We start from the raw sequence: 27,103 nt of genomic DNA on the forward strand, positions 1-27,103 counted from the left end.
GCCTGGGCAAAGCTGGGAGAATCGCTCCTGGGGGGTTACAATTACATACAGGACTTCACGGGGCCAGAGTTTATTAACATTTTATGAAGTCTGTCCGACAGAGCTGTGAAATGACAGAGCAATTAACCTCCATCAGAGTGTAGTTTATTTATTACGGATCTACAGGTGATTGTGGGAAATCACTAAAGATAAGAGCTTTGAATTGAAAAAGACACAGTGTCACTGGTGCAAAGCACAACAGCACCCCCTTGTGGAGGTCTCTAACTATGAGTGAGTGTGAGTGAGTGAATAAGTGAGAGTGTGAGTGAGTGTGTATGTGAATGACTGAGTGTGACAAGCCTGTTCCATGAGGCGATATAAACAAACAAGTGTAATTCCACATGCTTTTGTGCGTTATTCGCACTTACAGTCTCTAACATTAATCTCCGTCACAGGAGGCTTGTTTGGGTCAGTTCCCCCTGGTTTTATGATAAAATATTTTGTTGGCACGGTTCTGGAACTCTGAAAATGGTCAGCGCTCCCTGAGTGTGTTGTGCATCTCATTGAGTTTCATTTGAAAAGTTAATGAGGAAACGTATACCAACCCAAGGAACAAATATTCGAGTCATTTGAACCGGCCTTCTGCTTTTTTTTGAAGACATTTATGCTTCATCGACTGAGAGAAAGTGTAGCCACGCTGCGAACCCAAAGCTGAGCGGCAGTAAAGATGTGATTACTGATTCATCACGTTCGGAAGCGTTTCTATACTGTGCCAGAGAGAGAGAGAGAGAGAGAGGGAGAGAGAGAGAGAGAGAGAGAGAGAGAGAGAGAGGCAGGCCGAGGGAGGAAGTCTTTGGAGGAGCTATTTTGACTACATGACCGGCTCGTTCTCAGGGTCGTTAGGAACTCTTATGAGTTTTATAACAAGCGCAGCTCGCTGCTGAGGCTGGTCGCCATGGCAACAGGCTCTCTGATGCTAGCTGATGCAGTAGGAGGAGCTCTGTTGGCTCTGCGCGGTCTCTGGTGTCATCACCCCCCCCCCACACACACACACACACCTCTTCTCTCCCTCTCACACACACTTATTCTCACCCTCTATCACACATCTACACACGGACACGTACACTGTCTCCTCAGTCTGGATTGTACGGTTTTGAGTCCTTCTGACTGTCACTATTGACTGGATATTATTCCGCTGTGTTATATAAACCCCTTCACTGGAATCCATTTTCCTCTTTGTTAAACAACCCTCCGGTGCTATGGAATATTTACAGCCATGAGCCATTATTCCCAGACTAGTGTGACACCTGAAGCCTCAGAGTCAGCCTCGCCGAGCCGAGGGTTCCTCACCGAGCCGGGGGCTGGGGCAGTTGGGCAGTACACACCTCATGGTATCAGAGGCACCATCTGCATTAATAAAGAACACAGAACTGCTTCTGAAATGAATCGTACTTCATTTGGAAGCACTAACGCTTCGGGTTTAAACACTGCTGTGAGATTCTGAAGCCACGAAATCATTAGCAAAGTCAGGGAGGGATGTCGGCTGATTAGTTCTGGATCAGCAACACTTCTGCACCTGATCCCAAAGGGACTGTCTGTAGCCCACTCTTGGCCTCGGGCACGGTGACCTCAAGCTCACGTACAGCTTTCATGCGTGTCTATGGAGACTGTACTATGTATGTGCCCATGAATATCCCTGTCCCCAGTGGAAGTGACGGAGCGCCACCCTGAACCCTAACGGTGATATCTCCCAGCGCTTCAGAGCCCTCTGTAAAACCGAGCTCTATAACGGTAGAACCTTCAGAAATTCAGCTTCCTCTTCTTCCTGTCACGTCCTCACACCCACACATGCTGAACCTCTTGTTTTTTTTTTCTTCTCTTCCAGACCAGCCGATACGTTACTGTAGGTTCATTGAATCAGCGCTTTCCGGAGATCAAGGCCAGTCTATCAGAGAAAAGAGAGTGACTAAGCAGGAAAAATCATCTCACAGCTATTCCTGAGGCATCAAGATGATCTTCAAGGAGAGGAAACAGCACCTTTAGCACAATTCACACTGGACTGGTTTCACCAGAGGACGTGATGTTCCAGAATCCTAACAATCTCCGAACATGCTTTAATAAATATAGATAATTAAACATGAAACACATCGATAAAATATGACCTCTGTGTGTAGCCCATCCAAGGAAGTGAGAACACTCACAGGTTAGTGATTAGTGGCAGTGAACGTTGGGTGCTTTGCTCAAGGGCACGTCAGCTGTGGATGTTGAGGGAGGAGAACGTGCGGTCCCTTCACTTCTCCCTGACCAACTGTCTTCTGCAAGAACCGGGGATTGAACCTGAACCCTCTCAGTCTCAGGTCTACTACATTAACCTTTAGCCGTTAGCCCCTTTAGCATTAGCCATGTCTGCTACGCAGCCTTCTCCTCTTATGTTAACCTTAGCATGTCCATCGTCTGCGTCGTCCAGTCGGAGGCGATGCTGCAGACGGCTGCAGGCCTTGGGGGTGGAGCAGTAGCCTGAGTGGGATCAGTGAATGGTCAACTTTTACCTAATGGTGTTTACCAATGTATAGCAATGTTAGCTTGTACTAGACAATGTTTGGCTAAGACACACCACACAAAATGTTAAATATAAACCCATCCGTGGCAGTGAAAACACACACACACACACACACACACGTCTGAAACTGAACCAACGACCCTCTGGTCTCAAGCTCACTTCTCGAACCGTAAGGTCACGCCTGCGTCCTTGACATCGGAAGGTTTTACAAACTCAGCTTCCTCTACTTCCTGTCTCATCCTCACACCCACGCACGGTGAACGCCTTCTGCTTTTTTCCCCCTACCCCAGCCGATACGTTACTGTAGGTTCATTGAATCAGCGCTTTCCGGAGATCAAGGCCAGTCTATCAGAGAAAAGAGAGTGACTAAGCAGCAAAAGTCATCTCACACCTCTTCCTGAGGCATCAAGATGATCTTCAAGGAGAGGAAACAGCACCCTAATGAACTGTGCTTTGGTCAAAATACCACAAGGATCAAACCCCACAGCAGCCCTGTTTAGAAATCCTGCATTCAGCGCCTGTCCCTTTAAATGATAATGAACCGCTCGCTGTTCACCCCGACCCCGAGCGCACAGCAGTGAGGAGCGAGGAGCAGAAGCTCTGGATTTTCGCCGTTTTCGCTCTGTTCTCTTTCTTCTCCGCAATTTTAAAATGTCCATTCTATGAAAGATGCAAAAATGAGTCTGTTTTATTCCATGTTTTCAAACTCAGGGTGGCCACAGAAACTGACCTGGCGGTCCTGTGTTACAGTGTGTGGGCTGGTGGGCTCCACATCACCACATTAATGCACACATTAAGTGTTTTATTAATACGTCCTCTCTAAATAATTTTTTTCTGACATTTTTAAATGTTGAAGTACCATGGTGACCTTTGTTTTAAGAGCTGCTATTAAAATAACTAAATGCAGGTGTTTTTCACTCAGTGTCACAAGTTCCTAGCGCAGAAAGGACTCTTGAATTACAGTAGGATTCCTATCAGTCGCTTTAATGAAGCCCTATTCAAACTGGATTGGTTTTATCTGTAGGAGGTGCTGAGTTTTATAACATTTTTTACTCATTGTCTTCCCACCCAGCCACGTCTTAGCACTAGTTCGTGTGTTTGTATATTCTCCATTCACAAATAAAGCACTGAGAAAAGATAATGCTGCTCTGGAGCAGCGGCACATGATCGGAGCATCTGTTAGAGGGGTATACAGCACATCTGGAGTGAAAGAGCCCCATCAAATACCTCTTATAATCATCCAATAACTGCACCTGACCTTGTGCCTGAATGCTATCAAATCCTTACAGCAATGTTCCAATATTACTGCAGCAGGTTGGATAAAATCTGTATTAATACGGTGCGCTTCAAAAGGACGCCTCAGTGACAGGAGGCTGAAACCTGGGCAGATGCCGGAGGAGAGTCTCGATAGAGCCTCGGGGTGAAGAAGTGTGAGATGACTCTTGCTGCTTAGTCACTCTCTTTTCTCTGATAGACTGGCCTTGATCTCCGGAAAGCGCTGATTCAATGAACCTACAGTAACGTATCGGCTGGGGTAGGGGGAAAAAAGCAGAAGACGTTCACCGTGCGTGGGTGTGAGGATGAGACAGGAAGTAGAGGAAGCTGAGTTTGTAAAACCTTCCGATGTCGAGGACGCAGGCGTGACCTTACGGTTCGAGAAGTGAGCTTGAGACCAGAGGGTCGTTGGTTCAGTTCCAGACGTGTGTGTGTGTGTGTGTGTTTTAAGGGGTTTAATAAAAGTGAACCACCTTCTTCTTCATTGTTTACTGTTGGAAATGGCTTGGTTTTATGTGAAATAATGAGATACACTGAATGATCACTGGATTAGGGACAAAGAGAGGACGGTGAGTGTAGACACGAGGAAGGCGTTCCTAATCCAGTGATAGGTCTGTGTAATCCACACCGGAATTCAGACGCACTACTGATTTTTAGGGTTTTTTTTAAGACCCAGAAACGTCTTCACTTGTGGATTCGAGAAAATGGAAGAATCATTATCCCTTGATATCAATGGAAATAATAATCCAGTGGATGGAAGTTAATTTAAATTACCCCCCATTTGGCATCAGAAGTGTAGAGCCGTCCAGATTTAGGGGCCCACTGGATGCTGAAATTGAAAAGCTGAGAGTGTAGCAGACGACCGTGAGTTTAACCGCAACAACGTGATTCCACTGTTTCCACAGATTCCCAATTGAGACTTTGGTAGTTTTATTACAGCAACTCACACAAGGCTCGGTCATTAACACTGAGTGCAGCGATTTGAAAAAGGATGAATTAACCATGAATTTATGTTAAATAAGTCATTTTAATGCAAACATTACCACAGACGGCACTCAGTTGTGAAAACTTTCAGGGGAAAAGGCCTTGGTATGCAGCTGGAGTAGCTGAGAAATCACCAAAATACGGTTCCGTCTCGCAATCACTGCCTCATTATAGATCAGTGGTATGAAGCGGAAGAGCAGGAACCATCAGTCACATGCGCTGGAGTAGGACTTTGATCACAGGCCCATTGGCTCTCCACACCAAGGCAGCCATTCATCTCCCCTTACTCCAGAGTCAAGAGAGGCGCCGCTACAGCTCTGCTCTTTACTCACAGCTTAACGGCAAAGGCCAGAAACATCTCTGGACTCCACCCCAACCACAGCTGTATATTAATCTGGACGCTCATTCCTGTTTTGTTCAGTTTCTGAGAGGAAATAACACAAAAGATCATAAATAATGACTTAATTACGGAGCATATCTTTCAAGATTTAAGTCAACAATTAGAATTTGACCAAAGCCCTTATAAGAAAGTCTGTCCCCCTGACCAGAGAAACACCCCCGAACCCCAAAACTGGAAATCACTGTAATGTTTCTTTATGAAATCAAAAAATGGGGCACCACTGTGGCTCCAGGGTCTCTGCTTCCCATTGATGTCTTTGAAGAGTGTGGTGTATTCTCTCTGTGTCTGTGTGGGTTTCCTCCGGGTGACTGTCTGTGAGGAGTGTGGTGTGTTCTCCCTGTGTCTGCGTGGGTTTCCTCCGGGTGATTGTCTGTGAGGAGTGTGGTGTGTTCTCCCTGTGTCTGCGTGGGTTTCCTCCGGGTGATTGTCTGTGAGGAGTGTGGTGTGTTCTCCCTGTGTCTGCGTGGGTTTCCTCCGGGTGACTGTCTGTGAGGAGTGTGGTGTGTTCTCCCTGTGTCTGCGTGGGTTTCCTCTGGGTGACTGTCTGTGAGGAGTGTGGTGTGTTCTCCCTGTGTCTGTGTGGGTTTCCTCCGGGTGATTGTCTGTGAGGAGTGTGGTGTGTTCTCCCTGTGTCTGCGTGGGTTTCCTCCGGGTGACTGTCTGTGAGGAATGTGGTGTGTTCTCCCTGTGTCTGCGTGGGTTTCCTCCGGGTGACTGTCTGTGAGGAGTGTGGTGTGTTCTCCCTGTGTCTGCGTGGGTTTCCTCTCACAGTCCAAACATAGATGGATTGGCTATGTAGGGCTGGACAATAATTCAATATCAATATATATTGCAATATAAAACGCTTCAGTGATGATATAATTTTTAAATACATTTTTAATATATCAGTACATTATTTACAGCACCATTTAGGGCGCTGTCATCAGTTCACTGCACTGTTTTGAAGTTAGTTTAAAAATATTCATATTTTTAGAGGTTGTTGTTTGATGGCGATATCATGTTGCTTTCAGTTCAGGAATTTTAATTGTTCATTTTGATATCGGAATTATATCGTATCGACCGAAATTAAGAAATATATTGTGATATATATATAAATAAAAATATCGTCCAGCTCTATGGGTGTGTAATAAGTGTCCACGGGTGCGAGTGTGAAAGACGTGTACGGACGTGCATGGAAAACCAAAACAAAGAACATGGCATTGGACCCAGTGTGCCCAGACTTCTGCACACAGCTGTATAGTAAGGAATAAGCACATCAGTGGGGGAACTATGTTACTGGATGATTTTGTTTGTTCCTGGATACTGACTGGGCTTGGGTTTGTGAGATAATTGTGTTTAAACATAGGAGAAACTTTCCATCAATTCAACCAAATTCAGCCATGTGCACTAATGTACATAGTGGAGTCAGGTCTGAGCACAAAGCCAAGCACTTCTCAGCTGGGAATAATCAGACTAGTTTCCCACAGTTAAGCTTCAGTTCATAGCTCAGACATGAAAAAAGACACAGGAAAAAAAACAACCCCACTGCTGCCGAGATCAATCAATAGAAAGAAAAAGGAAAAAGAAATGAAACACTATCCTTTAAAAGATTAAAACCTAGGGGGAAAGTAATCATGTCACTGCACACAGCCGTGATAAACGGGGGCCGGCGTCTTCATCATGAGCCGCATTATTTAACAGTTATTGGTCAAATAAATAGATGTTAGATACGGTTAGCTCTAACGGCGCTTAATAATTATTTATTCACCCGAGCATACTAATAAGGTCTTAGAATATAGTGTTACCTAAGAGTTCCTTTGATCTGTGTTAAGGACAATCACCACCCCTGCATCTGCATGCCAAACAGGGAGAAAAAAATGAGACCCTATTTTAGCCCCATTAAGAGCTGAGGAGGCCACACTGTTCCAAAAAACTGACGCCAAACCCCTGCAAACACACACACCACAGGCAGGGTCTAATTTAATAGACTGCCATCTTGTTTCTGTCAAAAACATCGCCTACCAAATCAAAGATGAACAAAACAGCTTGATTCATTCGTAATTCTTAATAAAACCCCACTAAGAAAAGGAAATAGACTAAAAAGAAGAAAACAAAGAAGCTGTAGACGTTCTCAGAACAACGTGCTGACCGCCCCAGAGCCCACGCCTCAACATCACTGAAGGTGTTTGTGTAACTTGGACAGGGCAAGGAGACAATAATTTAAACCAATACAGAAGGCAAAGGAAATCAAGCACTAAACAAAGTACGCAACACAAACACAGGAATCTACATCCTGTCACGACACTGACCCCAGGTCTGAGGTCTGAGAGTCTGGCTGCACCTGAAAGGTCTTTGAATGCTGTCTGTGGAGGCCGAACTCTGGAAGGAGGGCTGTGTCTGAATCCAATGTTTGTATAAAATGTCACCTGCTGTGTGTTCCAATATCTCTAAATCTCCACCAGTACATTGCAGGACATCACACAACACACACACAGTCAGGCTAACACTCACACCTGCGGGTGCTTTTGCATAGCCGATCGACATATCAGCATGTGCGCTGGGACTTTGGGAGGAAACCCACGCAGATACAAGGAGAATATAACCCAATCTCCTCAAAGAATGACCCAAGGTGCGAATTGAACCCATAACACCAGCTGTGTGGCAACGACAGTGTGTTTCAGGTGCCTTAAAACACACATTTTGAAAATAAAAAATATATTTAAAAACATATTTGCTGATTTTGAATTTAGGGAGTTCCCAAGTTACATAGTGCAGCACGGAGCCCAGAGTTGCAATAACAGAGATTCTGTTTTCACTAATACAGTTCATTCATTCATTCCTTCATTATCTGTAACCCTTATCCAGTTCAGGGTCGCGATGGGTCCAGAGCCTACCTGGAATCATTGGGTGCGCAAGGCAGGAATACACCTTGGAGGGGGCGCCAGTCCTTCACAGGGCAACACACACACAAACACATTCACTCACACCTACGGACACTTTTGAGTCTCCAAACCACCTACCAACGGGTGTTTTTGGACTGTGGGAGGAAACCGGAGCACCCGGAGGAAACCCACACGGACGCAGAGAGAACACACCACACTCCCCACAGACAGTCACCCGGAGGAAACTCACGCAGACACAGGGAGAACACACCCCACTCCTCACAGACAGTCACCCAGAGCAGGACTAGAACCCATAACCTCCAGGTCCCTGCTGCGCCACCCTATTACAGTTCAGGGACGTGATTTTAAGTTACAAAATACTACCTCTGTGGTCAACATTTAAGTTGAAACAAAATGAATGGTGATGCTCATCCACACAGTGTTACATTCATGAGGAAAAACAAAATCAGGTAAATAACGACCCTATACCACTTGCTGTGGCACATGAACCCCCATCGTCAGTCCCATTACAGACTAACTTTTTAATAACATGTTATTACCAAACTACAGTTACAGTTAGGGTGGTAGATCAATGTCTGGAGAGTTTCACGGCCAGAAGGGCACGGGCGCTTGAAATCATTTGTTGGTGAGTAGGTAATTCATCTGAAAAGCTCCCTTTGATCCCAGGCCTTCAAGGAAGTGTTCTGAATGGCCATTCAGAGCGCCGCGCCCCTCCCAGCATCTCGAAAAGCAGAAAGCAGGCTTTTACCGTTGCAGTCTATCAGGCAAAGAATTCAGTGAGCATAAAAAAAAAACCTCCTCCGAAAGCATTTCACATCAGCCTACAAACCCCTCAAAACCAATTCTCCGTATCTGTGTGACTGTGCGGTGAGTCAGCCCAAAGTTAAACTGCCCACACTGAACGACTGACTGAATGTCTTCTGTTCGCCATTAGAGAGAGAGAGACAGAGAGAGAGAGAGAGAGAGAGAGAGAGAGAGGGGAAAAAATGAGAGCTTAAAAAAAACCCTCCGCGAAGGAAAACACAAAACAGAAGCTTAATTGCCAAGCCCTGGTTCAAGGGCTAAGGTGGAGCTCCACTGGGAGATTTCTTTAGCTCGGCTAAAGCTAACTTTTAAAAGCCGCCTCGCCACAGATGCGTCGCACCACCCACTCCGCTCATGCTCCTCTGCCTCTCAATGCGCCGGGGTTGAGTCATACAGCTGTCTATTATTCATAGCCGCAGATACCTGCTTTAAATTTAAAAACAGGACTGAAAGTCCTAAAAGGTTCGCCGTCGTGGCCCAAGGAAGAGAGGGAAATGCTATTTTGATGTACAGCACAGGCTAATCTGCACTGATGGTTATTTATTAAGAGCAGTTTTCCTATTTTTGCGGTGCATCTCTGGGACAAATAGTGCTCTTTCTCCCTCTCTCTCTCTGCCACTTATTCTCTCAGTTGCTTTTTTCTCTAGGACCTCTTCTCCTGTGATTCTCCCTCTCCCGTCCTATTCCTGGTTGATAGGAGAGAGCAAATAAATAACATAAAACATAAAACTAGCAAGAAAGACTAGGAATGAGGTGATGCATGACGAGACAAATCATCACAGGCTTCAAAAGACCTGCGTAATTCCATTAAGGAGCCTCAATAAAATCATCCGGATTATACGACTGATGGAGCTCCTCGGCTTTGTAATCATAACAATGTAAAGCTCATAACAGCAGTCTCCAAAGGTTGCAGAGTGCATCTTTTTTTGCAGATGAGCTACAACAGGACTCAAGGAGGAAAGATTTCCCCTGACACAACAAGGCTCCACTAACTAAATCACTGCTATTCAGCTGACAACAAGTTTACATTCATTACTTTCCTAAGCTGCAAAACCAGGATGAAAGCTGCTCCGGCGCAGTACAGTCACACCAGGTCCAATCCGGGTATTGTTTTGAACGTTATGCAGATACTGTTTGTGGATTGGGTCAAATCAGGACAGTCCTGGAACTTGGTGACTTTAACTGACTGTAGACGACGGAGGTAGGATGCAGTGTTAATTGTGGCAGCTGATTTTGATTTATTCATTCATTGTCTGTAACCCTTATCCAGTTCAGGGTCGCGGTGGGTCCAGAGCCTACCTGGAATCATTGGGCGCAAGGTGGGAAAACACCCTGGAGGGGGCGCCAGTCCTTCACACATTCAAACTTACGGACACTTAAGTCACGCATCCACCTACAACGTGTTTTTGGACAGTCACCCATAGGAAACCCACGCAGACACAAGGAGAACACACCACATACCTCACAGACAGTCACCCGGAGGAAACCCACCACACTCCTCACAGACAGTCACCCGGAGGAAACCCACGCAGACACAGGGAGAACACACCACACTCCTCACAGACAGTCACCCGGAGGAAACCCACGCAGACACAGAGAGAACACACCACACTCCTCACAGACAGTCACCCGGAGGAAACCCACGCAGACACAGGGAGAACACACCACACTCCTCAGAGACAGTCACCCGGAGGAAACCCACGCAGACACAGGGAGAACACACCACACTCCTCACAGACAGTCACCCGGAGGAAACCCACGCAGACACAGGGAGAACACACCACACTCCTCACAGACAGTCACCCGGAGGAAACCCACGCAGACACAGGGAGAACACACCACACTCCTCACAGACAGTCACCCGGAGGAAACCCACGCAGACACAGAGAGAACACACCACACTCCTCACAGACAGTCACCCGGAGGAAACCCACGCAGACACAGGGAGAACACACCACACTCCTCACAGACAGTCCCCCGGAGAAAACCCACACAGACAGAGAGAGAACACACCACATACCTCACAGACAGTCACCCGGAGGAAACCCACCACACTCCTCACAGACAGTCACCCGGAGGAAACCCACGCAGACACAGGGAGAACACAGCACACTGTTCACAGACAGTCACCCGGAGCGGGACTCGAACCCACAACCTCCAGGTCTGCTACCTACCTGCTGATTTTGATTTAGTTTTAGTATTTTGATTAAAATATGTAATAGTTTAAGTCCAGCTTCATTTCATTTAAAGACATTACTATAGAGGTATTATTTATTACAAAATCCTATAAATTAAATTGTTACTTTTAAAAACATGTTAACATCCAAAATTATGGAAGGAATGTGACCTTTTTTTCCATCAAATTTCTTCAACTTTGCGTTTACTTAACCATACCATTTTTAGTTTGGGAGCCAGTTCTTATGAGCGACAACGACATTCTCAAGAAATCGATTTGTTGGGAGTCGATTCCACTTCCGCCGAGCTGCTCGCATGAGGAGCATTTTCCTTTTATATTTCCTTGAGATTTTACGTTTCTCAGTGTGTTTTCTTGTCTGTACTTGTGTATAGACAAGTTCTTGCTCCACATCTAGTGTTTGCTCAGCCCGTATTACCGAGGATGCACTGGGATGTGACTTCCACAGACTTGAGAGAGTCAGAAATCCCAGAATGATTTGGCACCAGCCACCAGTGTGATGACTTTTCCAAATGCAGAATGACCTTTGTACTCTATTCGAACTTGCCCAGTCTGTTCCACCAAGTACAGCAGTCCAAGCTTAACATACGTTACATTGAAAAACAGCTAGAAACAACGGGTCATTTATCAGTTTTTCACATATTGTTTTTATTCTGTGATGAATTGTGAAAAACATTTCATTATAATTTTCGTATTCAAATTACTATTTTTATTTATTTCACGTCTAGTTTTCGTTGTGAAAAACGGGATGCCAATGAAGAGTTTACGTCACAGTTTTTTGTAAATGAAATTAACAGTGGTAGGATGTGATTTTGAAAGTCATTCAAGCAGCAGCTGGATTATAATCTGCTCTGAAACTTGAGTCCCAAACTGGACTACATCCAACAGTACGATGTCCAAAACTGGCCCATTCTTACAGGGTACACCTGGTTACAGTGTAGGGCCACTATTATTAAGTGCGGCCCAAGCCCAAAGTGTGCTGAAGCAAGGAGAGGGAGCTCTGAGGAACTTGGGCTGGAGTTCTGGGCGGCTTCATCGGTGAGACCAGAATCGAGAACGAAAGTCGAGTGTATGTTGGAAAATCAGTAAGCGTTAGGCAGAAACACACCGGACAGCGCACCAGTCCCTCACACCGTCTACCCTTTCCTGAAACTATTCACTGCTAATATCCTGCACGTCCATTTTCTCACGAGCGTGGGCCTCGTGGGCCTCAGTGCTAACTTCTGTCAGCAACATGAGTGGGTGAGTCCAGCATGCTGCATTAAAAACAGTTCTGAGGTGTTGAATAATAAATACATGGTAAACTCTGTTAAAATTGGAAGCGGGTGGCTGTCAGACCTTGTATTTCCAAAAAAGTGACTTTACAGGAGAAGAAAAGTATTTCTGAACTTTCTATAAACCGAACAATCCCTGGATTAGGGACGCCTAATTCATATTGGACATTTCTTCAGCGTCCTGTGTCCACCGATAAAGAACTAGAGGACTCTACCATCTCTGACTTTACATCTACAAGGTGGACCAACGAGGGAGGAGTGTCTCAGAGTGGACAGAGAGTGGACACAGGGTTTAAGAACTCCAGCAGCACTGCTGTGTCTGATCCTCTCACGCCAGCACAACACACACTAACAGAAAGTATGCAGAGCAACAAGCGGACTACAGTCTTTAATTGTAGAGCTACAATGCGCTCCTGTATGGACAGAGGAGCTGATCAAATGGACATAGTTCAGTGTAAGAACGAATAAAACACTGTGTTCTCTTCGATTTCAGCCATTTCTGTTGGTCCATTCATTATAAGACTTTCAGACAACGTAAAGGGCAGCTGTTGTTTTCGTTACTTATGCGTAATGTTTCTGCGAAGACGGCTGGACGTTTGCTCTCTCTGCTGGGAGACGTGGAGCCTATCACAGTGGGGACGCCACTGCTACAAATCACTGTTCAAATGCCCCATCTCTTCACTGCCCTCCTTTGATGGAACTGTTTTTCTGAAGACTTCTGGAGGCTGGACATCATGCTTTAAGCTCTAATCCTCATCGGAGAGGTGTGAAAAGGTGGTAGGTGGCGCTGTGGTGTAAACGAACCCTGGTGGGCAGTAACACTCGAGACATGAAAGCTCCGCTAGCTTCAAAGGCTTTGCAAATGAAGGATCGCCTGGGTTCCAGTTCTCGCTCGGCAGGTGAGGCCCTCTCTCTGCTGCCGCCTTAACATTAACCCTAAGGATGTGTAAGGATCATCCTCTCCTTGCTCATTACTGCCCCACCTGTCTGACCCCTCTGTCTCTCTCCCTCTGACTGTGCGAGGACCGAGGGACCAAGGGGTCTGCTATTCCAACGCAAAACTTTTTGACTCTACATCTTCAAAGACATTGATCCTAAGAAGAAAGCCGGTGGAGACTGACAGTGGCGAGCCTCTCGAGCGACAGTGGCGTGAGAGGGCAGTAATGAACGGAAAGCTGTCACTGTGCGCTCGGCCTGGCACGAGGCCAGCACCTCGCAGCAGCTCGAAGCTGTCATCTGCCGTGCTACCGTGCCCTGGCACCTGGGCCTGCCATCTTGAGCTGTTCTGATGAGCTGGAGGAGGCAGGCAGATGGCAGCGGGAACTGGCAGGATGCTGGAGTGCGTTGGAGAGAAAAGCATCACGCCCATTGAAAACTCAAAACTGGAGGGATACTTTGACCCTGGAGATCTTGCTCTTGGCGGAAACTCGAGGGTGGAGGTGGCACGATAATCGTTTTCTTCACTAATATAATAACAATTCAGTAACACGATTGAAACTAGGACTGGACAATAATTTAATATCAATATACACTGCAATATAAAATGCACATACATTTTCATTCATTATCTGTAACCCTTATCCAGTTCAGGGTCGCGGTGGGTCCAGAGCCTACCTGGAATCATTGGGCGCAAGGAGGGAATACACCCTGGAGGGGGCAACACACACACAAGGGCAACACACACACAACTACGGACACTTTTGAGTCGCCAATCCACCTACCAACGTGTGTTTTTGGACTGTGGGAGGAAACCGGAGCACCTGGAGGAAACCCACACTGACACAGGGAGAACACACCACACTCCTCACAGACAGTCACCCGGAGCGGAAATCGAACCCACAACCTCCAGGTCCCTAGAGCTGTGTGACTGCGACACTACCTGCTGCACCACCGTTTTCAGTATTTCAATATGCAATATTTACAGCATCTGTCACTGACTAACGGCCATTAGAGGGCGCTGTCATCAGTTCACTGCCCTCAATTTTAAAGCTAGTTTAACAATATTAATATCAACAAAGCCAAGAGGTTTATGTTTGATGGTGATTCCACGTTTCCTGTTTGTTTTTTTGAATTTTGAAATATATCGTGATAGAAATATCGTCCATATCGTCCAGCCCTAACTGAAACCTTGAGTACTGAGCCATATTTGATACCAGCTCTGAAACTAGCCATTGGTCTGTTTGAGTAAAGTAAGGTAGAGTCACTTTCACAATGAAAGCTTGTATTCTTTTTTACGTCATTTGTAAACACCAGCTGTCCACTAAACTGTGAGAAAAGATGATCATGAATAGAATGATAAAAACAGTCCATAAGCACTGGGAAACCCATCCATAAGCTCCATAACATCTCTGTTATGTATTCTAATAGTCCTAAAATGTTACCATATCAGAGACGGGTGCTCTCTCTGTTACAGATCTAACAAAGGCATCTAACAAAAGCAGTAAAGTACAGGACGAGATGAGCTAACGCTGTAACCGTCCTCTCTTTTAACAGCAATGATCCACTTAATGGCAGCCTGCAAGCTTTCTCTCCCCTGGGTAAAATACACTCAGTGAAGATGTAAATCATTTTTCATTTGTGGACGGACAGAAATTTCACACTGTATTAAATGCTGTGGTTTTTTTTTATGTTCAAATCGAGCTCTGGATTATGGTTCTTGGCTCTGGAAACGATCTCTCTTGGGTAGAGGATGCAGGAAGCTGCCAGTGTAAGTGCAGCATGTGCTTGTGATATCACACAGGGCAAAGATCTGCCTCCTCCTCGTCTCTGGCACCAGCTCTAATATGTCGACTGAAATGGCCAACATAGAGCTCATCAGAGTCTCCACAAGCCTAGCAGACCTGGATACGTGTCACTCCCCCAAACATTACCCAGCGCAAACTGGTGAAGTCTGCTCTTAAACTTCCACCGCTTTTAATTAGATTATTAGCAGAACAGACTTAATTATAGGTGGCACAAAATGGGCACCGCTGTGGACATTAAATATGCCACTATCAAATGTGATCAACTCTTATTCTCAGAGGAAGGTGACATGGAAAAGCTGACACTAGCGAGTACAGTGCAGCAGAAAAAAAATAAATAAACAAGTCTATTCTAAGGCTTTTCATTTGATTTCAACAGAGAACTGCGCAAGTTTGTTCCAGTTAGTGCCTTAAAGTCCCCACTGAGACAGTAATACGACCTGCAGTGTGTTAATTAAGAAGTAAAGTGTAAACATTAGCACGTTTAGTGTGTTTCCACAAACATATTATCTCCAGAATATCAGTGAAAATCTTGTATGTTTTTAGTCATTTCAAACTACTAACATGAGAGTAGTGAGGGATAAAAACTATATGTAGCAGAGAGAGAGAGAGAGAGAGAGAGAGAGAGAGGGAGAGAGGGAGAGAGGAGGAGGGGTGGAAGACCAGACTACAGTTACAACAGCAATCCTCCTAAACCACTATAGTTCTCCAAATACCAGGCAAATCCACCTGCTTACAGTTTGATGTTTCTGAGTGGCACCCGCACTCGTGAAATTACCATAATTACCCTGATAATCGAATAGGAGAATCCTGTGACTCTGTTCATCAAAACCGTAACCTTCACGACATGGTGCTGTGGTGCAAATGCACAAACATGACACCCCTGTCCAATCAAAAACATGTGTCTGCATTTTTCCATTCTTATTTTATTACATCATTGAACACAGCTGCTATCCTTCACATCATGTATGGTGTGTGGTGTGTTCTCCCTGTGTCTGCGTGGGTTTCCTCCGGGTGACTGTCTGTGAGGAGTGTGGTGTGTTCTTCCTGTGTCTGCGTGAGTTTCCTCCGGGTGACTGTCTGTGAGGAGTGTGGTGTGTTCTTCCTGTGTCTGCGTGGGTTTCCTCCGGGTGACTGTCTGTGAGGAGTGTGGTGTGTTCTTCCTGTGTCTGCGTGGGTTTCCTCCGGGTGACTGTCTGTGAGGAGTGTGGTGTGTTCTTCCTGTGTCTGCGTGGGTTTCCTCCGGGTGACTGTCTGTGAGGAGTGTGGTGTGTTCTTCCTGTGTCTGCGTGGGTTTCCTCCGGGTGACTGTCTGTGAGGAGTGTGGTGTGTTCTCCCTGTGTCTGCGTGGGTTTTCTCCGGGCGACTGTCTGTGAGGAGTGTGGTGTGTTCTTCCTGTGTCTGCGTGGGTTTCCTCCGGGTGACTGTCTGTGAGGAGTGTGGTGTGTTCTTCCTGTGTCTGCGTGGGTTTCCTCCGGGTGACTGTCTGTGAGGAGTGTGGTGTGTTCTTCCTGTGTCTGCGTGGGTTTCCTCCGGGTGACTGTCTGTGAGGAGTGTGGTGTGTTCTTCCTGTGTCTGCGTGGGTTTCCTCCGGGTGACTGTCTGTGAGGAGTGTGGTGTGTTCTTCCTGTGTCTGCATGGGTTTCCTCCGGGTGACTGTCTGTGAGGAGTGTGGTGTGTTCTCCCTGTGTCTGTGTGGGTTTCCTCCGGGTGCTCCAGCTTCCTCCCACAGTCCAAAAACACACGTTGGTAGGTGGATTGGCGACTCCAAAAAAAAAAGTGCCCGTAGGTGTAAGTGTGTGAGTGAATGTGTGAGGGTGTGTGTGTGTGTGTGTGTGTGTGTGTGTCTGTGTTGCTCTGTGAAGGACTGGCGCCCCCTCCAGGGTGTGTTCCTGCCTTGCGCCCAATGATTCCAGGAAGGCTCTGGACCCACCGCGACTCTGAACTGGAAAAGTGCTTACAGATAATGAATGAACGAACTTTTTAAGGACAGCAATGACAAATTACATGAAAAAAAAAAAAAACACAATTTGGCTTCATAATGCTGCTTGTTTTCTGAGACCTCCCCCTGACCATTGGGGTTACGTCGTACCGTGCATGCTTCCGAGGCGTAGGCTGTCCCAAGACACCTTAAAAACGCTGCCTAGTAAATCTTAATTTAGCCGACATTTTAAGGCAGAATTGAACCCTTCCTCACCCGCGAAGGCAATCCCATGATGCAATGCAAGAACATCTCCCTTCTATTTCGCTCTTCTTCCATAAAAACGGGAAGATGAGAATCCATGGTGCTTACGCTGAGGTAAATAAACACGGGCGGGAACATGTCGTGATGCTATCACTCTCTAACAAGAGCGTCTCAATAATCTGCCTCCTGAGGACAGACGACCGTCAGAGTGATGTCGACTTAAACAGCTGTCTATGGAGTCAGTGCCTATTTAGGCAGCTCACTAGGTTTTGAGACAGACCCCATGAAAGGCCTGTATGGATCTATAGGGTGAAGCATAAATGAACTAAGTTTCATGCACTTTGACATTATTCATTCATTCATCGTCTAAGCCTCTTCATCCTGATAATTGTTGTGGTGGGTCAGGAGCCTTCCCAGAATCAGTGCATTGCTCCAGTCCATCTCTGGACTCCACACACTCTTCACAGCTATGAACAGTTTCACAGCCAATCCACCAAAACATGTGTTTTAATTGTACAGAAACTAAACAGTAATTCTGCAAATAACGCTTTGTACTGAACCCAAACTATTCCTTTGCTGCAAAATTCAGATTTTTCATTGTGAACCCAATGTGAAAACAGTCACGTAGAGCCCAGACGGCTGCTTCTTCTGCTCAGACCTGAATCTATGAATTTAAATCTGGGCATCAACCCCCACAACCCCTTCGTTCAGAGCAGTAACACACCAAGCACCAGAGCAATTTCTGAGTTAGTCTGAAATGCTTGATTGTGGCTTTAATGGAGGAAGTGATTTCAGCGTAAGCGACCAAACAGCGAGTCTCTGAGATGAAGCCGACATGCGCAGGAAAAAAAAGCTGTTTTCCTGGAGAGGGGAAAGAGGGGGAAAAAAATAAATAAATAAATGGAGCGCCAGTGGAAATGAAATCTTCAGAAGAACACACTGAGAGTGTATGATTACAAAGACCAATCTGCGGCACGGTGCCAACCATGTAAACAACTTAAGATGATTTCTTAAACCACCACAAACACAATAAAGAAGACAAAGCAACACGCTCCCCAGGGTGGAGCAACCAGGGATTCAGGTTTGATTCTTGGTTGTTGCATGTGGCCTCCACAGCTGGGAGTCCTTAAGGAAGCAAATGCTTGGGTATTTCTTTTGTCTACTGATTCTTTGCGTGATTGATGGTGCTGTGTGCCTTGGAGCTGATCTAGTGTTTGGGCTTAATACACACTAGAGAAAGCATGCTTGGTTTCAACCCAGATTTGGTTTTGATGTTGCAAGATTGGGGACAGATGTGCTGAGCCAGGAAGTAGCTACTACCAAACTGGGCCACAAAAAAAATGGATCAACAACGTCCTACTAGTCTGCACTCGCTCTAATTGCACTCAGCGTTGATGGAAGTTCTTGCTCTTAGTACCAGGGGAAACAGACATGTCTGTTATTGACAGAAAGGCAAGAAGCCCCCCCTCAACGCTGCAACTGACTGTCAGCCATAGTCCGACAAACAGGAAGGAACAAGGACAAGGTGTGAATAGAAGACATTTTCCCTTGCAGATCCCTGGGGTCAGAACAGATCAGGGTGAAATGACCTTCCGCGGATCATTTTTCTCAGAGAAGTTCGGACGAGGGTTGGGCCCGGGGTCTTTCCAGCGCTCGCTCCGAGCTGTTTACACAGACTTTCAGGTGCGGCTGCCTGTCAAAGAGCGGAGAAGGGAGAAGCAGAGACAGAGTGGCCCGCCTTCGTCTCATCTAGACCATCAAACGGCGCATTGTTATTTCACCCAACGCCGCCAACGGCAGAAAGAGATCTGGAGGGATTGACTCGTCTGTCAAACACTCGTCTGGCTCGCTCGTGAACGTCGCCTCTCGCTCGACAAGCGGTCCTCGCTGAAAGCTTTCGGCACGGAAAGGAATAAACGTGAATGTCAGAGAGGGAGAGGCAAATCCCAGAGGAGATTCCCCTCATGCAGGGACACCTTAGTGTTTATCAGCTACGGGGGAATAAGGCTCTCGCAAGGTTCGGGGAGAGGCTGTAGCACTTGTAAGAGTCGGTATTGATCCGAGCTTGGTGTCACAGCTGGTAGATACAGCCTCCTTTGGGACAGCGGTCACTGTATCCTGCTCCGATGAGCAGCTGCAGCTATTAGCCCATCGCCCTGCAGTGGCTAAACACAGACTACATGTCACAACTCATTGGGATCTTTGGAGAGGACCCAGAACATCTTTCCTCTCCATCTCTCTGACGTTGCGCCTGGGATACGAGCTTAAAAGCTCCACTGGAAATGAAACCGGAGACGGACGATGGCGATTCTTTTAATATCTTAAACACGAGAGATCACATTAGTTTTAAACAAGAAAGAAAACAAAGATCCGGTTCTTGTCAGAAACGTCAAACAAATTCACTCTAAAGCAGACAACAATAGAGTTATTTAACTTCCGCTCCAATCTTATTGAGAACGTACCCACCCTCTGAGATGGTGTCTGGAGTGTGTCAAAAGCACTTATGACCAGAAAAAAAAGGGTTATCTAAACCTTTAGCTACTGCAGGTTTAGTGCTCGCCTGAGGTAGAGTATCTCTCCGTGAGAGAGCGCCGCAAAAATACGAGAGCGCTCCAGAGGAAACCGGGCTTTACTGAGCCAAGCCGAAGCAAGCTCTTAGGTAAGATCTTAGGTAAGATTAGCCTGGATTCCTCTCGCCCGGCTCTAGTGCTGCAGCGCCTGACACACGTGGATCCACTGATACAAAGAGCCCACTACAAAATGGAAGCTCTTTTATAAATCCAGCAATAACTCCTTCTTTAGAAAATGTGACCACATTCACAAAAGTATGATTCAGGTGGATGAAAAAAGCTGTTATTTGCCCTGGCACTATTAGTATTTTGATTGAAATGGCTCCAATAGCATTATTGCACTACAATAAAAATGACTCAGTCCCAGACAGTTAATGCACTTTATAATCACTGGTCTAAAACTGTCCCATTAATTATGACACATTTAAAACAACAATGTCATAAAAAAAATGTACAGTAGGTAAAGCGTAGAGCTACCAGAGCTTTCTAAAGAGTGCTGAGGCTGAGACAACGTAGACCACGTCTATGTAGGTCCTCTCTAAAGGTGTTTACACCCTTCATAATGTCACAGCACTAGTTAAAAGCTCACGACTTTACTTTATAACTTAGAATTTTGAACGATAACTAGATATCTTACATTTTGACGTACATTTCCACAAAAGAACACAGGTATGCGGTCTTAAAGATATGTTCTGGTCAAAATACCACAAAGATCAAACACCACAGCTCTCTAAACAGCCCTGTTCAGAACGGCTGCTTTCAGCGTGTGTTCCTTTAAATGATAATGAGCCACTCACTGTTCACCCTGACCCTGAGCGCACAGCAGTGAAGAGCGAGGAGCTCTGGTTTTAAGCTACTGTCTTACGTTCTCGTTTTCTTTGTTTTTACTCAGTGCTCTTACTTCTCCGCGCTCGTTGTGTTTAACATCTTTACGCTCTCGCATAAATACGGGTCCTGCGCTGTGATTGGACAGACTCAGATGAGGGGGCGGAGCAGTTCTAACGTCTCCGCACCTGACATCAGAAGCGACTCGTTTTATTGCATGTTCAGACTTACAGCTCACAAACGTACAGAGTGGTCTTGTTTCACAGTGTGTGGGCTGGTAGGCTCCAGAAGTTCAAATTAATGTGCACATGAACAAGTGATTGTTTTAACAATAAAATAATACATTGTGACAAAAACGCTAAAATCTATGGGTCTGAAAGGACATGCTCTTATTGTGAAAAGGAAATAGATGTAAAAGAAATCAAACAATAAGTGGTTATTGATTTTCTCTGAGTCAATACCTCAGTATGATTACATGCAGATAACGAAAAGAAAAACCTCATTATCGTGGTCGATTTCCATCTATGGGATGCTTTTTAGGTTTTCGGCACTGAGCCCCAGATTCGGGACATTGGGGACATAGTTACGGTGTCATTTCACAGCAACTATCAGCATATTTAAAAAAAATAAAAGTACACTGATGTTGCTCCAAAATGCCCGCCATGGAAGACATTTTAATGCCCATGCAGACCATCTCAATGAGGTGAGGGTAAACACTTCATAATGTGCCCCGACTGAACGAGGGGAGGTCGAAAGGAGTTTTGCTAAAGTGACATTTCAGAATGGCGCATTACGTAGGCCAGGATGGTCTTAATGAGGAGCACAGTTCCAGCCCTCCCAGCGGGACCTGACCTTTCCTCCTCCCTTACGACAATGGGCCCTTCAGATTTATTAGAGCCTAAATGTGAGGAGGAAGGAGACGAGGCGTCTCACCACCCAGAGTGAACCTCCTCGCCAGGGCACGGAGACGGCTTAGAAAAGAGCCGAAGACGAAGGAGACCGAGAAGAACCGAGGACGAGAGACACACCGTGGGTCGCGTAAAAACTGATGGACATGAGGCTCGAAGATAAACTGATCGATCCACAAAAGCGGCATGTGTTCTGGTTAAAAATAGCTGAATGTTGGATTGATTGAAAATCGGATGAACTGGCTGCGAGACTTTGAGGATTTAATCTGTATCGTTTAAAGCTGAATTACCAGTGAATGAACCAACGTTTCCACAGCCCACTCAATAAAGATGCCTGCTGAAGCAGAAATGGAGATGAGTTATTTCCAGGTCTAACACACCATCACAAGCAGGCCATACTTTTATCCATTCCTACCAAGTATTATCCCTTCACCATGTAGCGTCTTCAATAAAAACCCTATTCGGGGCTGGGGTTCATTTTACACATCAATATTTATAGTGGATTCACACCGGATAAAAGAAATCAGATGGGAGTGGCTACTTACTACACATTGGATCAGACACAGCAAAGCCACTGAAGTTTTTAGACAGTCATTTATGTTGTGAGAACAGCCCACAAACCAAAAACATCCACCCCTCAACGGCCTTCTCCTCTAGTCCTTTGTTACAGGTAACGACTGAGGAGATATTAATCCTCCACACAGTGATCTTATAAACTGTTTAATGAGTATGACACGTGTTTGTAAGCAGCTATTGGCCACAAAACCTACCTGCAGCTACCAGCTACAAGAAACACCTCTCCATTTCATTTGGGTCACTTTGTGGATTTGACTGTGGTGTGTCAAACCTTACATCACACGAGGAAAAAACTAATTTAATCCAGAATATGACGGAATACCCATGTGTCACTTCACACAGGATTAAAACAATCTGGAGCTGTTTAACTGCTCGTTTTCCAGGAGGTAAAACTCTTAGAAATCATTCCTCAAACAGCAGCATGCATTTGAAAAATACTGAGATATGATGGTAACAATTACTTTGGCACATGTCCACGAGTAAAACTAATCCCATCCAAATAGGGCTTTAATCATTAAATGCTGCGCTCCTTTCACTGGTTTCCAATAGCTGCCTGAATCCCATTTAAAACGCTGAGGCTCACCTGCAAAACCAAGAATGGACAAGCCGCTCCCTACAGCCTCAAGTGCAGCTTGAACCATCGTCAAGACTCTTCTGTCCTGGCTCTCGGATGGTGGGGTGAACTTCGACTGTGCTCAAATTGCCCTGATTTTGTGAATGGCTTCTCTTTAACACTTGTGTAGTGTGTGTTAATGTTTGTGTATTTCTCTCGTTTGTGTTCCGCACCGACGCCTGTATCCAGCTCTGCTCAGTAGCGTTTAGACTCTAATCCTAATTCCTGGCGAGGGTGTATTCTCTGAATAAGATGACAAAGCACTTTTGTAAGTCACTGTGAAAAAGAGCGTCGGCTAAATGCCATAAATGTAAATGTAAACTACTAAAAATTATTCAGGAACTAGCATAAAGCTATGAAGTAATGAGACCGCCCACGGTTCCTTGAAATTAATGTGGTTAAAGTTGCTCTGATTTCCATAATATTAACATTAATTTACTTACATGTAACTAAACACTTTGTAAAGTTCAAAGGAAACCATCTAATGGTTCTTACTGTCCGCCTTAAAACACCCTGGTCTTTGAAACAGGCGCTCGTTGACTCTGGCCCTGAGAGGGGACGTCCACGCTCAGTGTGCGTCCCCATACCCTGGCATTTCAATCCTTTTAAAGCAGCGCTTTCAAATAAGACATAAGCAATCATCGGCTCTGTCAGTGGAGCTCCCATCCACGTCCTTAATGACTCCACAATTAGCATGTCCATCTGCTCCATTTGTGACTCAAGTGAAGGCAGCCTCTTAATGACTTTTATCCCATTCATTAAATGCTGATGAGCTACTCCAGATCTGCCTGTCTGTTTGCCAGTAACGGAGACTGTTCCCGCCCACTTTGAGGGCTCATGCATAGGCATGGACCTCTCAGCCAATAAGGAGGTAGGAGGCAAACAGAGAAGAAAACCTCAGCATGTGCAATTTAAACGAACACAGATTTATAATAATACTCACATGTAACGTAGATGGGGATTCTGTAAAAACGCACGATGGTGAATGGCTCGTAGGTTGCAGTTTGTGATAGTCCTGTGGAAAATGTAAAAAAAAAAAAAAACAAAAAAAAAAACTGGCATTAGACAAAAGTGTGTGAGAGTAACTTTGTCCAGTTATACAGTGTGGGCCATTTATATGGATACACCTTAATAAAATGGGAATGGTAGGTGATATTAACTTCTGGCGGCCATTTTGAAGTCGGCCATTTTGGATCCAACTTTTGTTTTTTCAATGGAAAAAGGGGTCATGTGACACATCAAACTTATTGGGAATTCCACAAGAAAAACAATGGCATGCTTGGTTTCAACGTAACTTAATTCTTTCATGAGTTATTTACAAGTTTCTGACCACTTATAAAATGTGTTCAAAGTGCTGCTCATTATGTTGGATTGTCAATGCAACCCTCTTCTCCCACTCTTCCCACACTGATAGCAACACCGCAGGAGAAATGCTAGCACAGGCTTCCAGTATCCGTAGTTTCAGGTGCTGCACCCTGTAGTCTCTAATGTTGATCATTCACAGTGCACTAAGTCAAAGACTCAAAAAAAAAATGAGAATGCCACAAGTTCATTAGGGGCATCAGGACAATTTTCAGACAATCGTTACAATAATGGCATCATCAGAGGCTACAGTTTCACCTTGATGATTCCATGTAGCAGCTGGAATGAACAGAGCCTCTTAAAGAGGCATAAATCACCTTTCGCTGTTGTGTTCATCGCAGAAAGAGGCTACAAAAAGAGGCTATGCTCATCAAGCGATCGGTAATTATTACAGAACTGCTTTTATCGTGAAGCTTATGATCCCACAATCTGTCAGCGTTCTTGAACACGGAGGAAATGACAAAGGAAAATGCTTGCTGTTATTCCTTCAGGCTTTTTACTTCTTAAAACTAGTCCTTGAAGCCGTGGTGCACATCTCTGGCCGTGGAGCACAGGTGGACACTGGCTTAGAAACCATCAAACGTCGCTGCCAACATAAACTTTCGTGAACTACTTAACTGAGGATAATAACCCTGTCCAGATTAATATGAAAATGGTTGCATCATCATGCCAGTCCAATAGGGGGCCTGGTATCTCTTAAAGAGAGACATCAAAACAACAGACAGAGCTTTCAATATCTCTACCTTGTGGAGAGGAATCCACAGCCAGGAGAAAAAACCTCTGGATACATGTGGGGAACTTATTAAACTAGTGTTTGATGTAGTGAACAATGCCACTGTCCTCCATATGAAACTAGGAGCACTACACTATGTCTTTGAGTCTTAGCAAGCTCCGCCTCCTAACACTGAATTTTAAATGTGTAAACTGCTCTGGATAAGAATCTTATCCACATGCTGTAAATGTATATTTTTGATGCTGGTTTTCAGCTAAATCTTCTGCAAACACAATAAACCAACCCCTAACCTTTTAACTCTTCCCTCCCAGAAAACACCAAGATCTCAGACTGTATCGTGTGTGTGGTGAGCACATCTTTCTTGCTGATATCTAATGAGAAAGGAGGAGATTGTGGTGAGAGTTGAGAGTTCAGTGAAGGCAGACGCCGCGCTGACCTTGAGTGGACTGAATAATTGACTCAGTGAGACGTCTGGGTGGGGTGTGAGGCAGCCCCCAACGTGGGAAGCGCAGGGAGAACCCACCAGTGCCACAGGGATGAGAGCAGGACGTTAATGAGAAAAATGCTAATCGGAGCGGAGGATTCTGCACTAAGTCTCACTGATGAGGGATCAAGAGGAAAGGAAGGAACTGTGCTGTCTGTAGGGTGTGGAGAAGAAGAGGAGAGAAGAGAGGAAGTGAGATTCTGACAGAAGTGTGGGAGTAGGGTCAAAGGGAGGAAAGGCAGGGCTCTGCAGGAGGTCGTCAGAACAAGGAGATGCTTAATGTTTACTTGAGATCTGATGGAAGAGTAGGTTAACGAGGATGTTTAGAGCATGATGTTCGGTTTATGGGAACGGATAGGATGAGATGTTTGAGCTACAAGAATCAACGTCAAGGACAGGGGTGCGCTGCAGCACCTTTGGTGATTCCTCTGATGGGTAGCAGCCCTCCAGGAATGGGGGTGGTCACCCCTGGTCTAGGAGGACGTTTTGCGGCAGGTTGTTGGGTTTATTAGAAATGTTATGGTGTAATAGTGTGTGATGTTTGGGTTCTGAAATTATTTTGAGAGATGCTTTGTGGTGATATTTGGTCTACGAGAATGTTTAGTCTGTGATGTTTTGACTAGGAGAAGGTCTATGAAGATGTTTACAGAGTGATGTTCAGTCCGTAGGGGCAGCCATGGCCTGGTGGTTTGGGAACTGGGCTTGTAACCGGAAGGTTGCTGGTACCTAACCCCCAAAAGCTCCCCAGTCACTATGGCTAGGACTGCCCTCAACTCCGGGCACGTGTGCTCACTGCCCCCCAGTGTTCACTAGTTTGTGTGTGTGTGTGTAAATGTGTGTTTCACTGCACGGATTGGGTTAAATGCGGAAGGAAGATTCCGTTGTGTGCAAGCACTGGGGCCAAAAAAGTGAATCTGATTCAGATTCTAATTAAGAAGGGTTAGAGTGTGATGTGTTCTGCAAGGATATTTGCAGATATTTATTGTCTAAGGGGATGTAGGGTTTTACAGGGTGGGCCATTTATATGGATACACCTTAATAAAATGGGAACAGTTGGTGATTTTAACTTCCTGTTTGTGGCAGATTAGTATATGGGAGGGGGGAAACTTTTCAAGATGTTTGGTGACCATGGCTGCCATTTTGAAGTCAGCCATTTTGGATCCAACTTTTGTTTTTTCAACTACAGATACTGGAAGCCTGTGCTAGCATTTCTCCTGCGGTGTTGCTATCAGTGTGTGAAGAGTGGGAGAAGAGGCTTGCATTGACAATCCAACACAATGGGCAGCACTTTGAACACATTTTATAAGTGGTCAGAAACTTGTAAATAACTCATGAAAGAATAAAGTTACGTTAAAACCAAGCACACCATTATTTTTCTTGTGAAATTCCCAATACGTTTGATGTGTCATATGACCCTGTTCCCATTGAACAACAAAAGTGGGATCCAAAATGACCGACTTCAAAATGGCCGCCACCCATCTTGAAAAGTTTCCCCCATATACTAATGTGCCACAAACAGGAAGTTAATATTACCAACCTTTCCCATTTTATTACGGTGCATCCATATAAATGGCACACCCTGTACTTTATGTGTATTAGACTCTTTACGTTTTGATATTTGGTCTAATAGTGAATTTCTGTCTGATTGTCTGTTAACAGTTTTTGGTCAGAAACTAGCTAATTTATTAAGGTGGAGTACCCTAGGCGGTACATACAAGGCACTGTGACACATCTTCTCAATTATGGTGGTTATG

At 45.3% G+C, this 27,103-nt stretch overlaps 1 protein-coding gene across 2 annotated transcripts in view; it reads right to left on the reverse strand.

Moving 5' to 3' along the window:
• The window catches only part of ntrk3b (neurotrophic tyrosine kinase, receptor, type 3b), a 143,374-nt gene that overhangs the window by 82,871 nt on the left and 33,400 nt on the right, over positions 1-27,103 (reverse strand). For both annotated transcript variants that reach the window (XM_066647748.1, XM_066647747.1), the window contains exon 4: positions 23,714-23,785. In XM_066647748.1, coding sequence (XP_066503845.1) covers positions 23,714-23,785 — 72 coding nt within the window. The remainder of the gene's footprint in view (positions 1-23,713; positions 23,786-27,103) is intronic.

The sequence above is a fragment of the Hoplias malabaricus genome, chromosome 16 (assembly GCF_029633855.1).
Source record: "Hoplias malabaricus isolate fHopMal1 chromosome 16, fHopMal1.hap1, whole genome shotgun sequence".
Classification (NCBI taxonomy): Eukaryota; Metazoa; Chordata; class Actinopteri; order Characiformes; family Erythrinidae; genus Hoplias; species Hoplias malabaricus.